The sequence below is a fragment of the Limulus polyphemus genome, unplaced genomic scaffold, assembly GCF_000517525.1.
Source record: "Limulus polyphemus unplaced genomic scaffold, Limulus_polyphemus-2.1.2 Scaffold5756, whole genome shotgun sequence".
In the NCBI taxonomy this organism is placed as follows: domain Eukaryota; kingdom Metazoa; phylum Arthropoda; class Merostomata; order Xiphosura; family Limulidae; genus Limulus; species Limulus polyphemus.
The window spans coordinates 34,610-48,094 of NW_013671366.1; the positions used below are offsets into that span (position 1 = coordinate 34,610).

General features: G+C 33.9%; 1 protein-coding gene across 1 annotated transcript in view; it reads right to left on the reverse strand.

Moving 5' to 3' along the window:
- Window positions 1–634: 634 nt before the first annotated feature.
- Window positions 635–13,485, reverse strand: part of LOC106472945 (alpha-1,3-mannosyl-glycoprotein 4-beta-N-acetylglucosaminyltransferase B-like) — a 30,897-nt gene continuing 18,046 nt past the window's right edge. The window contains exons 5-10 of the mRNA XM_013933615.2: window positions 12,879–12,999; window positions 11,500–11,630; window positions 10,070–10,177; window positions 5,095–5,288; window positions 1,463–1,712; window positions 635–749 (exon numbers count right to left, since the gene is read on the reverse strand). Of these exons, the coding sequence (XP_013789069.2) occupies window positions 696–749; window positions 1,463–1,712; window positions 5,095–5,288; window positions 10,070–10,177; window positions 11,500–11,630; window positions 12,879–12,999 (858 nt within the window). The 3' untranslated portion in view covers window positions 635–695. The remainder of the gene's footprint in view (window positions 750–1,462; window positions 1,713–5,094; window positions 5,289–10,069; window positions 10,178–11,499; window positions 11,631–12,878; window positions 13,000–13,485) is intronic.

A 13,485-nucleotide genomic window follows, 5' to 3' on the forward strand; every position in this document is an offset into this window, starting at 1 on the left:
TAACGGCAAGCTAATGTCGGACAGTTATATCCTACTTTTACAGTGCTTTACAATCAATTGTTGCACGCCTTACAAATGTCAGAAATATTTATACTTTGATAAGATGCAATGAAAATTGGCTAACATATCTCATTGTTCAAACTTCTTTAAAAACTTTATATGAAACAGAAACAATTATAAATTTTGCCAACTTTTCTCTAGAAGGATTTTTAAGTGATAACACATTCTTAAACAATATAGTTTTTAAACAGATAATATGTTACAATGAAACCAACAATTTTTACCCTAAGATATCATTTACAATAATAAAATAATTTTTCCTGTAATTATTTATTTTTAGACTAGCTTAATTGAACAAACTTTGCTTCCATCAATATGTAAATTCATATATTCCAATACAAATACAATTTGATATTTCTTTCAGTTAATAAAATATTGTTTTGCATTTCATAAATATAACTTTTAGAAAACCTAAACTGTTACATCACAAACTCTCAAGTAGCTCATATCTGGTGGGATAGTGTACCCAAAAACCCTTTCTTTAAAACAAACAGCAGCAAACTTCCACCAAACCATGCAATAAGGAAAGTCATATACATTTGTTCTGGCTGATATTCAAGGCACTTTTTTTAGGTAAATATTTATGTAAAAGCAATTCTTTTTCTGCTTCAGTCCTTAAGATAGTTACTTTGGGGTCACCGTTCCTTACCGGGCTTGGGACTGGACATTACAAGAGGCTTAATAAATATCTGAAAAACAAACAAACCCACACATGATTAAATATATCCTTTGAAACTGTACAAAATATATCAGATTGATTCACTTTGTTACAAGATCAGTGACATCATACTTCATATCAAAAGTTAACCACTAACATCGATAACGTTTCACATTACATGTTAACCACTAACATCGAAAACGTTTCACATTACATGTTAACCACTAACATCGAAAACGTTTCACATTACATGTTAACCACTAACATCGATAACGTTTCACATTACATGTTAACCACTAACATCGATAACGTTTCACATTACATGTTAACCACTAACATCGATATTTTAACCATAAACATCAATAACATTTCACATTACATGTTAACTGAAAATTCAATAACATTAAATTTCATAAAAGTACATCTTTATAATTTGGTGAAGTACAGAACAACTTGTAGAGTTTGTGAATTAGTAGAGAACGAATTGAAAGGATCACAATATCTCAGTTGAACAAGTTATTTCATTATAGATTAGTACACAAGACGTGTTTAGTTGGGTCAGATCAAAAATATTTATCTAGGGTGAACAATTAATGTATATATAAAATGTCATATAATTTGATGAAGGAAAGCAGAAGCCATTCTACATAATCTTTAAGACATAACTTATCACCTTTATAGTAAATTGAGACAATGCAGCTACAATTTCTCTAACGAAAGTTCCAGCAGTAAACATAAACTCACCTCGCTAAGAATGGCCCACCTTTCACTGTCCCCACGAACAAGCAATCTCAGAGTACTGATTGGGCCAAAGTCGGCCGGGACTACGCCCTCAGAAATACCAGTAGTGTCTTTGAATAGCCCAACCACATAGTAGCCATCCCTGGTTTTAGGAAGCAATTGCTTTGAAGGATCATTCACAGGTAGAACCTCCACAGTGGTGTTAAAAAACTTGTCATCAGGGTGTTCAGGGTTCCCACTTCTAAATAAAAACCTAAATGCAAATATTTGAGAAGATGAGGAACAGGTCTAAATGTTATTATCATTAACTTCTGATCAAAGCAAGCTACCTACATAGATCAGAACTAATAATAAGACCAGCAATGAGTAAAGCTTTGATAAATGTTTGAAAGAACTTTTAACATACGGGTTATCTTCCTCTCTAATGCGAGATTATGAAAATCTGATTGTGGAAATGCATTTACTGGTTTTATTATTGTACGGAGCCAGGCGATTATAATAAAACACAACTGGTGTATGTTAACTAGTAAAAGATATTTTGAAAGAATACACATTTATGTTTTAACATAACATTATGACTGTTTTTGAATATTTTAAAGATACTGATGTTAAAAAAGGACTAATATTTTTCATTTCCAAGAAAGAGAACTTCAATTAAACCATGAAAGCATAAATAAAGAACAGCATACCTAAAAACCAAATTAGGCCTCACTAGAATTAGAGAGTAATTACCAAGGTAGACTGTGCTACTATTTCTTTATATTCATCACATAAAACCTAGTGTATCTGTGCAGTGGGCCAAAATAAACTGAAAGGTATTCCACCAAATAAGGACTTCTGAATAAATCAATGGAACAATATGGAATAACACACAGACAAGAATAAAAGTATCAAACTTACAAACTAAGTATTGCATGAAGAATAACATTTTAAATTAGAATGTTTTTGTACAGTATTGACTTTTTCATTTATAATAAATACTCCAGTAATGCATAATTGAATAACCTGGTTGTAAGACCAGATCTTTATGATATCTCAGTTATGCATGACTGAATAAAACCTGGTTGCAAGACTAAATAACCTGGCTGTAAGACCAGATATTTATCCCAGTTATGCATGACCAAATAATCTAGTTTTAAGACCAGATACTTATGGTATCTCAGGTAAACATGACTGAATAACCTGGCTGTAAGACCAGATATTTATGATATATATCTCAGTAATGCATGACTGAATAACCTAGCAATAAGTTCAGCCACTGTCAACTTTGTCATTACCAAGAAATGCCTGTACCTCTTTTTTGTCTTAAATAGCTTTGTGTATTTTTTCCTACTTGTTACAGTTTTTCCCATCATTGCTATCACTACACTTGTATTTACGTACAATAACAATGTTTCAGTGAATGAAGACATTTCATCACCTACATTTCTCTGTAATATCTTCTGGTTCACCAGGTGGCCCGTCTCAATTTGTAGAGCCACAATTTTATTTTAGCCAGTGGTATTCTTCTTTGTAACTACATTTCTATTTACAATAAATCCTCCAACAATGCCCGGCAAGCATGTAAGCCTCAAATGCTTAATATCTTCATAATATAATAAAGTACATCCAGGCCAGCGGATTGCGAACTGTGATCTGTGCTCATCCTTGCAGTTTTAAGGAAGGTCATCCTATTACACTACTAAACACAACACAATAAATTATATTAAATTCCTTTTTAAACTTGACTTTTCGTAAGAATAAAAATAAGCAGAAGAAGTAAATGGTTGAAATATAAATAATCTAATAATTTCCAAAAGATGTTTCAATACTATTTAATATCATTACTTTTCAAATATTTGGTGATTTGATTTGTTTTGAATTTTGTGCAGAGCTACACGATGACTATTTGCTCTAATTTAGCAGTTAAAGACTAGAGGGAAGGCAGCTAGTCAACAACACCCACTGCCAAAACCTGGGCTACTCTCTTACCAATGAATAGTGGGATTGACCATCATATTATTATACTCCCATGGCTGTAAGGACAAGGATGTTTGGTGACAGGGATTCAAATCTGCAACCCACAGATTGCAAAAATTAATTTACTATACATTATTTCCTGCTAAAATATTAGTTTTCGTAACGCACTTTGAATTTATTTCATGTTAAAAACACATTTCAAGTGAAACACACAGCAGTACAGATTTAGTGTATTACAATATGTTGAAAATGTCTTCCTCAGCTAGGTTCTCACTGCAAATATCCATTTCAAATCAATACATTTATTTTACTTTCCTTGGCTATTCTTATTATAGTAGATAGGGGAGATGTGTCTCAGTTATCTAGAAGATATTGGGTCCATTATATTCCCACTGTATCAGCATCTTTGTTGCTAGGGAAGATGTGTTTTAGTTGAAATGCCACTGCTAATTGTCTGATTCCACAATAATGACTGTAAACATTGCAATTCTTGAAGAGCAGGACTTCCCTATGATAATTTTTTCTATATATTTAGAGAAACAGTGTAGTAAAATGAGCACGCATCAGAAATGAATGTTTTTATCTTTACAATAATTTTCAGAATTAAGTGACAAATCTTAATTTCTATTTCAACAGCACTGGTTTTCAGATGTAACTTCTAATCAGACATATCAGTTTCTACTAGAGATTAAAACTTCAAGAAAACATTAGTGAGTAAAGTATATGTTTTAATGTTATGATACTTCTCTTGTCCTACTACAATCTCTCACACCACAAATCAAATAAATAAACACCAACAGCACTTAACTATACTGGTTCTACGAAATCACACAAATGTCTACATCAAAGTTCAGAGAAACAATCTCAAAGCACTTAACTATACATGTTATACTAAAACACAATATTTCATACCAGTTCAGGTTCTACTAAATCAGTCTTTTACATAAAACCTTAGAGAAACAGGACCTTAAAGCAATTAACAGTTCAGGTTCTACATAGTCACATAACATTACATACAAAACTCAGAGAAACGTGTTCTGAAAGTACTTAACAGTATGGCTTAGAGTATAGTATGTAATATTATACACCAACACTCAAGTGTTTGGAAAGTACTTAACAGTATGGGTTAGAGTATAGTATGTAATATTATACACCAACACTCCAGTGTTTGGAAAGTACTTAACAGTATGGGTTAAAGTATAGTATGCAATATTATACACCAACACCATTCGGAAAGCCACTTAATTGATAGTTTATATTACATACCATGTGTATTGTGTTTCCTGAACTGTGCATGCTCAAGAGATCCTTATATGTTATCAACCCTGACATTGTTATAATCTTAATATGCTGGTTTAATGAATCCTCAACCTTGTTGTTTCTGATTGTATTTTGGTACAAACTAACCTACTTACATGACATTAAACGGATGGTATGATAACTACAATTCCCTAACTTAATCTAGTTCACAAGACCACTACTATGTCTGTTATATTTGAGCAGGTCTGACGAGACCTTATATTGAGTGAAAGGCCTTGTCAGCACTGGATATAGCAGATGTAGTGTGGTTGACATATTATAACATATTCTTATTCAAAGTTCTTAGAATTAGAAACACATTTATCAACTAAAATGATTTTATTCACTAAATCTTAAAAAATAACTGTGTCTCTTACTTTTCTATCTTGATTGGTGGCATGAATTTAAAACTAATGTTATCTCCTCGCTGGGGCAATAAACCCCAAAAGAACGTCTCTCCCTTATAGGCTCTTAGTAAGTTATACGTTTTGTAAGACCTCAGTGTTGTACTAAGTTCCGCTGAGGGGTTTTTATGTGCATAGTGGAGGGCAAGTTTCCCAAACTGTTTGTCCTTGAGAAAAGAGAAAGAAAAACCCAGTGAGATAAAGAGCTCAATATACACACTCAAGTAAACTTAAGTATTTAAACTAAATAGTTTTATTTATCTACAAACTGCATATGTTAGTAAATCGTTTTCTAAAAAAAAAAATACATTTTGCAGACTAAATAACAATGTCCTTCACTATTCTGTTATTAAGTTACATATATTGAAAAAATACAATTCCTTGATTAGAACAGAACCACTACAACCAATACCATCTCTGTGATTAATGCCAAGTTCAAATAAAGAAAGTATAAGTACACTTTATTTCCAGCAACTTCAACAAATAATGGATCATCAACCACTAAATTTCTTACACAACACAGAGATGCTTTATTTGAACAGCAATCATTGGTTATGGTACTAAAAAAAAAGGCTTCATATGCACAAATATGTACGAGGAAAACTTACATTTAAAACCCTATTTTTCTACGCCTTTGATTTGAAATTCATAACGGACTATCTAAGAAGAACGTAGAAAAAATATATACACTTTTGGTACGTGACCTCAGTAGGTAACATGGTAAACATTAGTTTTGATACTTTCCTCCGTAGGTATCATGGTAAGTTTTGATACTTTCTTCAGTAGGTATCATGGTAAACTATTAGTTTTGATACTTTCCTCAGTAGGTAACATTGTAAACTATTAGTTTAGATACTTTCTTCAGTAGGTAACATTGTAAACTATTGGTTTAGATACTTTCCTCAGTAGGTATCATGGTATACTATTAGTTTTGATACTTTCTTTAAGTAGGTATCATGGTAAACTATTAGTTTTGATACTTTCCTCAGTAGGTATCATGGTAAACTATTAGTTTTGATACTTTCCTCAGTAGGTATCATGGTATACTATTAGTTTTGATACTTTCTTCAGTAGGTAACATGGTAAACTATTAGTTTAGATACTTTCTTCAGTAGGTAACATGGTAAACTATTAGTTTTGATACTTTCTTCAGTAGGTAATATTATAAACATTAACATTTTCCTAAATCAAATGTTAACTTCCAAACCATGCTTACCTCCACTCTCACTACAGCTAGAATTCCACATTGATAAGGTGGAGGGGCCAGTGAGAGCATTATCCATACAGAAAGCATCTGAATTGATCATGTGTGTGTCAATAGAAGATTGACACCCTAGTGAGGAAACCACACTACATCCAGAAAAGGTATGCTCCTCACCCGGAACTTAATTCCTATATTATGGGTGGAATTTTATGTGATTTATCATTGATATAGGCCAGGCCTCAACTATTACTTAGGGTTAGAATTAAAGGACCATGGTTCTTATATCCCATGTTGGTGGCTAGGGCAATAGGACTACAAACTATTATATATATGTATATACTTCTGAGTGAATTCCAACCTGTAGCCATAGAGTGATGCTTTCCAAGCCAACAGAATCACGAGAAAATAAGCAACACTGAAGTGGAAAAACCTTCTCTTTAACCCGAAGAAGTACAAGTTCTAAGGAATAGTGCTGTGGAAATAAGTTACATAAATTTTGAAAAGCAAACTGACCATGATTTATTCAATCCAGTGATTGGTAGGAATGGGCAGGATCTCCTTATGCTTTACTCATGATAGCCCATGAGTGGTGGTCTAGCACAGTACAGTAATACCACCCTGTCAGTTTCTAGAAGGTATTATGGAACACCTCATTCCTGCAGAGCCTGTTGCAACCTGTATATATTGTGATTTCTAGTGCAGAATTTGTTTGATAGAAAAAAAGCACACCTGCCTGGGTAACATTTACCACAGAGTAGGATCCAGTGAAAAAAAGATGAGAATGGACCTGTACAGAAGAGAGATAAGAGTAGCAAAAAAACAACAACAACCTTATAATCGAGCAGATATGGTTAAGATAGCCAATGGGGATTGTCAAAACCCTCAGAGGAAGAAATTGCCAGATCACGTAAAAAATGTGAGATAAAAGTATTGGGTGAGGTCCACATATCAGCCCACATGATGTTCTCCAGTGGGCAATTCAACCAGGCAGCTAAGGACATGGAGATGCAACAAATCTGATGAGACGCGACTCGCAGAAGCTTTCTCTCCTGGAAACAGAGCCCAAAATAAGCAATATAGATCAATTTTAAAACCCACCTCATCAAGGTAACTTTGGATAAATCACAGGAAAGTGAAAGACCCCAATGACAGCCTGTTTCATAGAATAGAGTCAAATGGGAGTTGACTGAGCCTGACTTAGATATGTGTTGAAATAGACACCTAGATGGACAATGTATTGAGTTGGCATGAAAACAGATTTATCACTTCTGATAATAAAAGCCTACCTTGGTGGCTTCTGAAAGGAAAATCTGGGTGTGACTTTTTGCCAACTGATGAGATGGTGCCATATAATGATGTGTGCACAGGCCTAAAGAATGAAGGTGACATGAAAAAGCTCATACTATTCTGCAGACCACATAAAGAGCAGATGCTAGTCCAAAGGGTACAGCCCAGAACTGCAGTACTTGACCCTTATGCACAAAATGGAGGTAGTGATGGGATGACTCTGCTAGGGGAATGTGGAGATAGGCATCAGCCACATTGAACTTGGTCATCCAAAGTCCTGGAGAAAAATGCCAATATAGTGAAAGGAATGACTCCATCGTGAACCTGGGAGAATCTAAGAATTGGTAGAGATGAGAAAGATTGATGATCGGATGCCAATCTCTCATCTTTGTGGGTACAACAAATAATCGGGAATAAAATCCCGGAAAAATACGGTCATCTCTCTCTACTGCCCCTTTGACCCACTATCCGAGGATCCATAGGAGGTGGAAACACTACAACTTGGGGGAATAATGGTGGTGGAGATGCAACCCTGATGCAAGAACCTGTAGCACCCAAGGATCCGTGGTAAAGAAAGTTCATATGTCTAGAAAATGTTGTATAGGATAGTCATATATCTCACGGAGAGCTGCAGCTGGTAGACAAATGCCTTCCAATGAGGCATCTCTACCAAATAAATCCCAACAACATACCAGCCAAGAAACTAATGAAAAAGCAGATGCAGTCAACTGTACCAATGTAGATGTCAACAAATGACCCAACTCATCATCAAATTGATGTGGTGATTGCTGAGAGGCTTCCAACAATAGTTGGAGGGATCATAAATACCTCAGAACCATAGTGAACCCCACATTTTCAAAAGCAAATCTAGTCATTAAAAATCTAAATATGCATCCCCCTGGTGGTGGTAACCCAAAGCATGTTGTTCCAATAAACATGGTGGACAAGGCATAGCTATCCATTCATGTAACTGAATGGTAAACCTCTCAACATGAACAGCAATATCAGGAAATGGAGGAAGAACTAAGTATTTGCACTTAGATATTTCCCCCAACAAGGAAGGTGTAGACTCAAAGACAATTTGGGAAAACCCAGAACATCACACACTTGATTAACTAATTTAAAAAAAGGAGCTGGAGGTGGTTTCTCCAAATGTGCCTCATGAGAAGGTGACCTTGTAAAGGACAGCGCCGGAAAAAATGAGTCTAAATGTCCAAAATCATCAGCAAAAAGAGCCTCAGAACCCCTTGGAGAAACACCCCCAGACCTAACATGTCTCCATCTCACTACAAATCATATCACAGACAGCCTCAACTGAGAGTCATAATTGTACATAATTGTACCTCTGAGTAACAGCTGTGTTGGCTAGTAAGTTTAATATAATTGTACCTCTGAGCAACAGCTGTGTTGGTTAGTAAGTTTAATATAATTGTACCTCTGAGTAACAGCGGTGTTGGTTAGTAAGTTTAATATAATTGCACCTCTGAGTAGCAGTGGTATTGGTTAGTAAGTTTAATATAATTGTACCTCTGAGCAGCAGCTGTGTTGGTTATTAAGCTTAATATATTTGTACCTCTGAGCAGCAGCTGTGTTGGTTATTAAGTTTAATATATTTGTACCTCTGAGCAGCAGCTGTGTTGGTTATTAAGTTTAATATATTTGTATCTCTGAGTAACAGCGGTGTTGGTTAGTAAGTTTAATATAATTGTACCTCTGAGTAGCAGTGGTGTTGGTTAGTAAGTTTAGTATATTTGTACCTCTGTAAAGCAGTGAGGTTGGCTAGTAAGTTTAATATAATTGTACCTCTGAGCAACAGCTGCCTTGGTTAGTCAGTTTAATATAATTGTACCTCTGAAAAGCAGTGAGGTTGGTTATTAAGTTTAATATATTTGTACCTCTGAGAAGCAGTTGGATTGGTTATCTGATCTAATAATGGTAGGTAATTAGGTTTGATAAACCAGGGGTGTTCAGAAATTAAAGTTATTTCTCTTTGCCCTTTTCTTGGTTATTTTTGAAAGTTTTTAGTGGAAAAGTTAACGATTTTCATGAAATCTTGGTTAGGCAGAGATGATTTGTCGAATTTCAAGCACAAAGGAAAGCTGTGAAGAAGACAGGAGTGATGCTTTCTTGATGGTGAATGTGAAAGTGGAGAACAGCTTCGGGCCTGACGTGTACGATCAATGAATCACAAGCAGAAGCACCCGACAGACCGACAATGCTCGCCTAAGAGGGAAAAAATGCACCCCACCCCACAAACAACACAAGATCAGAACCATAGTTTATTCTGTCTTGGTTAATAAAAATATTACACCTATATGTCTGAGTAGCAGCTGTTACACAAAGTCTACCTGTAGAAGAATTAAACTATGAAGATTAAAAACTTTTAACTATTTGTATATTTCTTATGATTTTTGTTTTTGAAACTTTGACTTGTTGATTAAAAGGTTACATCTTTACCTTTAATTTTTGTACTTTTCCTTTGAGGGACGAATGAGTACCAACATGTTGGAACAGGGATGGCTTGTAGTGCAGCCACACAGCATCTTTCTGCTTCTTACATTCTTTCTATAAGAAAAAAAATAATCAAATTCATATTTCATGAAAAAACTTCTTTTCATTGTGAGGAATTTGTGAGTTTTATAGAAGTGAGCATGCTTTTAATGTAGATCAGCAATAACGCTACAATAATATAAAGTTTACATCCACTATTGTTGGAAGAAGAAGTGTAAATAAACTTTATATTACTCAACATGGTATTGTGTATTTACTTGCTATCATAATGCTACAAATAACCTATAAATAATCAACATAATTACACGATGAATACAAGCATAAAACAGCATTGCATAAGGTTTAAATAACTATGTAATTTTAACATAGGCTTATCATCAATATGTTCAAAGTTCAATCACCTCAATGTTTACTTCAGAAACATACAAACTGTGTATACAAACACAAACAAACATTAACAAATTTTGACTGTACTTCAAGTATACATAACTTGTCGAATATAAAACATCAAAATTTAACTTGTCATATTCTAACACCAATTAATATTTATGACTTTTTACTGTACTTCCAGTACACCTAAGATGTTTGATACAAAGCAATACCTAAATCTAGCTTGTCTAAAATAATAAAAGAGCATGTATGCTTGCCATAGCTCCACGAAGAAAGAATCTAGAACATGAAATTTTGCAAACATACTAAGTGGACCCTGAGGGTGTGCACCTGGGTATTATTACTTATCCACGTGTGCACGAGCGCATCTCTTTGTGAGGCAAGCTAGCAAAAAACCACATGGGAAAGAATATGTGACTGCCATAGCATCAAGACCAAAGAACCTTGGGTAATTTGGTTTAATAACACCTGTCTAAATGTCTCAGTCTACATGTTAAAGACAGGTTGGGTAACTTGGTTTTGTCATATCTAACTAATTGTCTCACTCCACATGTTAAAGACAGGTTAGGTTGTGTAGTTACTGTTGTACAACTCTGCTAGCAGCTGACTTGGGTTGTGGACATTAGGTTGTGTGGCTACTGTTATAGAACTCTGCTAGCATGTTTGGGTTGTAGACATTAGGTTGTGTAGCTACTGTTATAGAACTCTGCTAGCAGCAGGTTTGGGTTGTAGACATTAGGTTGTGTAGCTACTGTTATAGAACTCTGCTAGCAGCAGGTTTGGGTTGTAGACATTAGGTTGTGTAGCTACTGTTCTACAACTGCTAGCAGCAGGCTTGGGTTGTAGACATTAGGTTATGTAGCTACCATTGTACAACTCTGCTAGCAGCAGGCTTGGGTTGTAGACATTAGGTTGTGTAGCGACTGTTGTACATGAAATTTCATGAAATTAAAATGAAAAAAATAAATAATATAAAAGTTACTCACTACATCTTTATCAAATCGACACACTTTGGTTTGTACCATGTTGTCCAGAAGCCAGTCGACAGGCTTATCATTGTAGAACATAACGAAAAAGGCTACCAGTTTGGACAGATCAACACATTTAAACATTTTACCTAGAAAGAAAGAGTTGTAATTGGTTTCAATTAGTATTAAAATATATTCAGAATACTGACAAATTTATTCAAATTTAATCAATGAGGTAGATAAAAAAAATTAACACATCATAATGTTACCAGACAATTCTGGTCACTTGGAACAATTCAACCAGAGCAACATGTCTCCATCTAGCTATTAATACAGGGCTATGCATCATTGGAAAGCTTGTTATATTTAGTATCATATTTATATCTGGTCAGTGATACAGAACTAAACAGTACAAATCAAAGGTGTGAAATATTTAGGGTTAGACTTGGAAAATCATTGGTATTTCCTAGTTGAGTAATTAATGGCCCCATTAACCAACTACCTTCAATTAATTTATTAGCACATTGTTCTGGAAGCCGTGGTTGGTACAAGTGAAAATAAAATAGAAGCAACTTCTGCAACCAGTTGTCTTCCCTTTGTTCATCAGGTCGAAATGAGTAACAGAGGCAGAGAGCCTTAGCTGCTTTGCCATAATGAAGACAGGGTGAGCAAGTTGGTGGCACTTGGAATTGAATCCAAAACCCTCAAGTGTCAAGTTAAAGATCTGTATTCTTTACTTTATTAGTGCCTGGTGAGCTATAACAGAAAACTGTCAACTGATATATAATATGAAAGTTTATGATAAAGGATATAAATATACAGCTAAATAAAATTATTAAAAACAAATTAAGTAAGCTATATGAAATACAGATAATCAAACCAAAATATTCAAAGAATAATCTTATAATTTATAATTATTTATTGTTTTCTGGTATCAGCTATTCTATTAACTTAACTGAGTGTATTATATGAAAACTTAACAGTGGTAGATTTAGATTTTAATTTGGTGATAAATGAAATGGATTATGGAAAAGTAAATAAACAATTTATTATTATAAAAAAAATAACTGACATTTTAGCAAGAAACATAGCACTCAAAATCCTATTTCTTTTTCAGCCGACATAATCTCTCATACAACTTCAGTATCTTTCATTATTTAGCATCAGAATACTTTTTTTATCCTGTACTGTATGCAGTGCTGTCATTGATTTTCTCAGTATTTCATTATAAAATAGTTAAGGAATAAAATGTAAATATTATTCTACCTTTAAGAGAAATGGTCTTTACAGCAACCAATGTTAACATACTTGAAACTAGGTCTCCAAACTCAATTAAAAAAATACTTAAAAAAATACCTCTAACATAATATAACATGATGAAATAAATAAAGACTAACCTATAAATCCTAATTGGCAAAAATCCAGAATCAACCAGTCTTTTTTATTTGTAATTTGCTTATAAGCAAAATTCTTCATGGTTGTCACATAACCTGGTTTAGTTAATATGTCATCTTCTAGCTGCAAGAAACAAAAACATGATTCAGTAAATACATTTTAACAAAAAAATCCTCATAGAAACGAAATATAACTTACTATAGTGTTAAGGTCAGTTTTTATATGCTACAATGTTGTTTTAAATAAAAAAACACAAACACATAACTCAGTACGACATATCAACCAACATGGAATATATTCAGTGACTATTTCTTGCAATGTTGTGACTATGTTTAGATTGGTTATTAACTATTTCAGCACAGGCTCGGTTCCTGGGACTGACCTTGTAACCAATTTGTGCTTGTTATAGTTTATGCTATAACTTTTAAATTAGTAAGCGAATGTTAACGAACTTTGGCAGATTATCAGTAAACATTACAATGCTTTTATATGCAAAATATCAAATTTTTTATTAAGTCTTAAGGTTTATAAAGTAATGTTTCTCTCATGCTTTTTTTTTTTTCACATCTCGTCTATCTATCATGCAAAGTAATTTTCATCTTAACATTA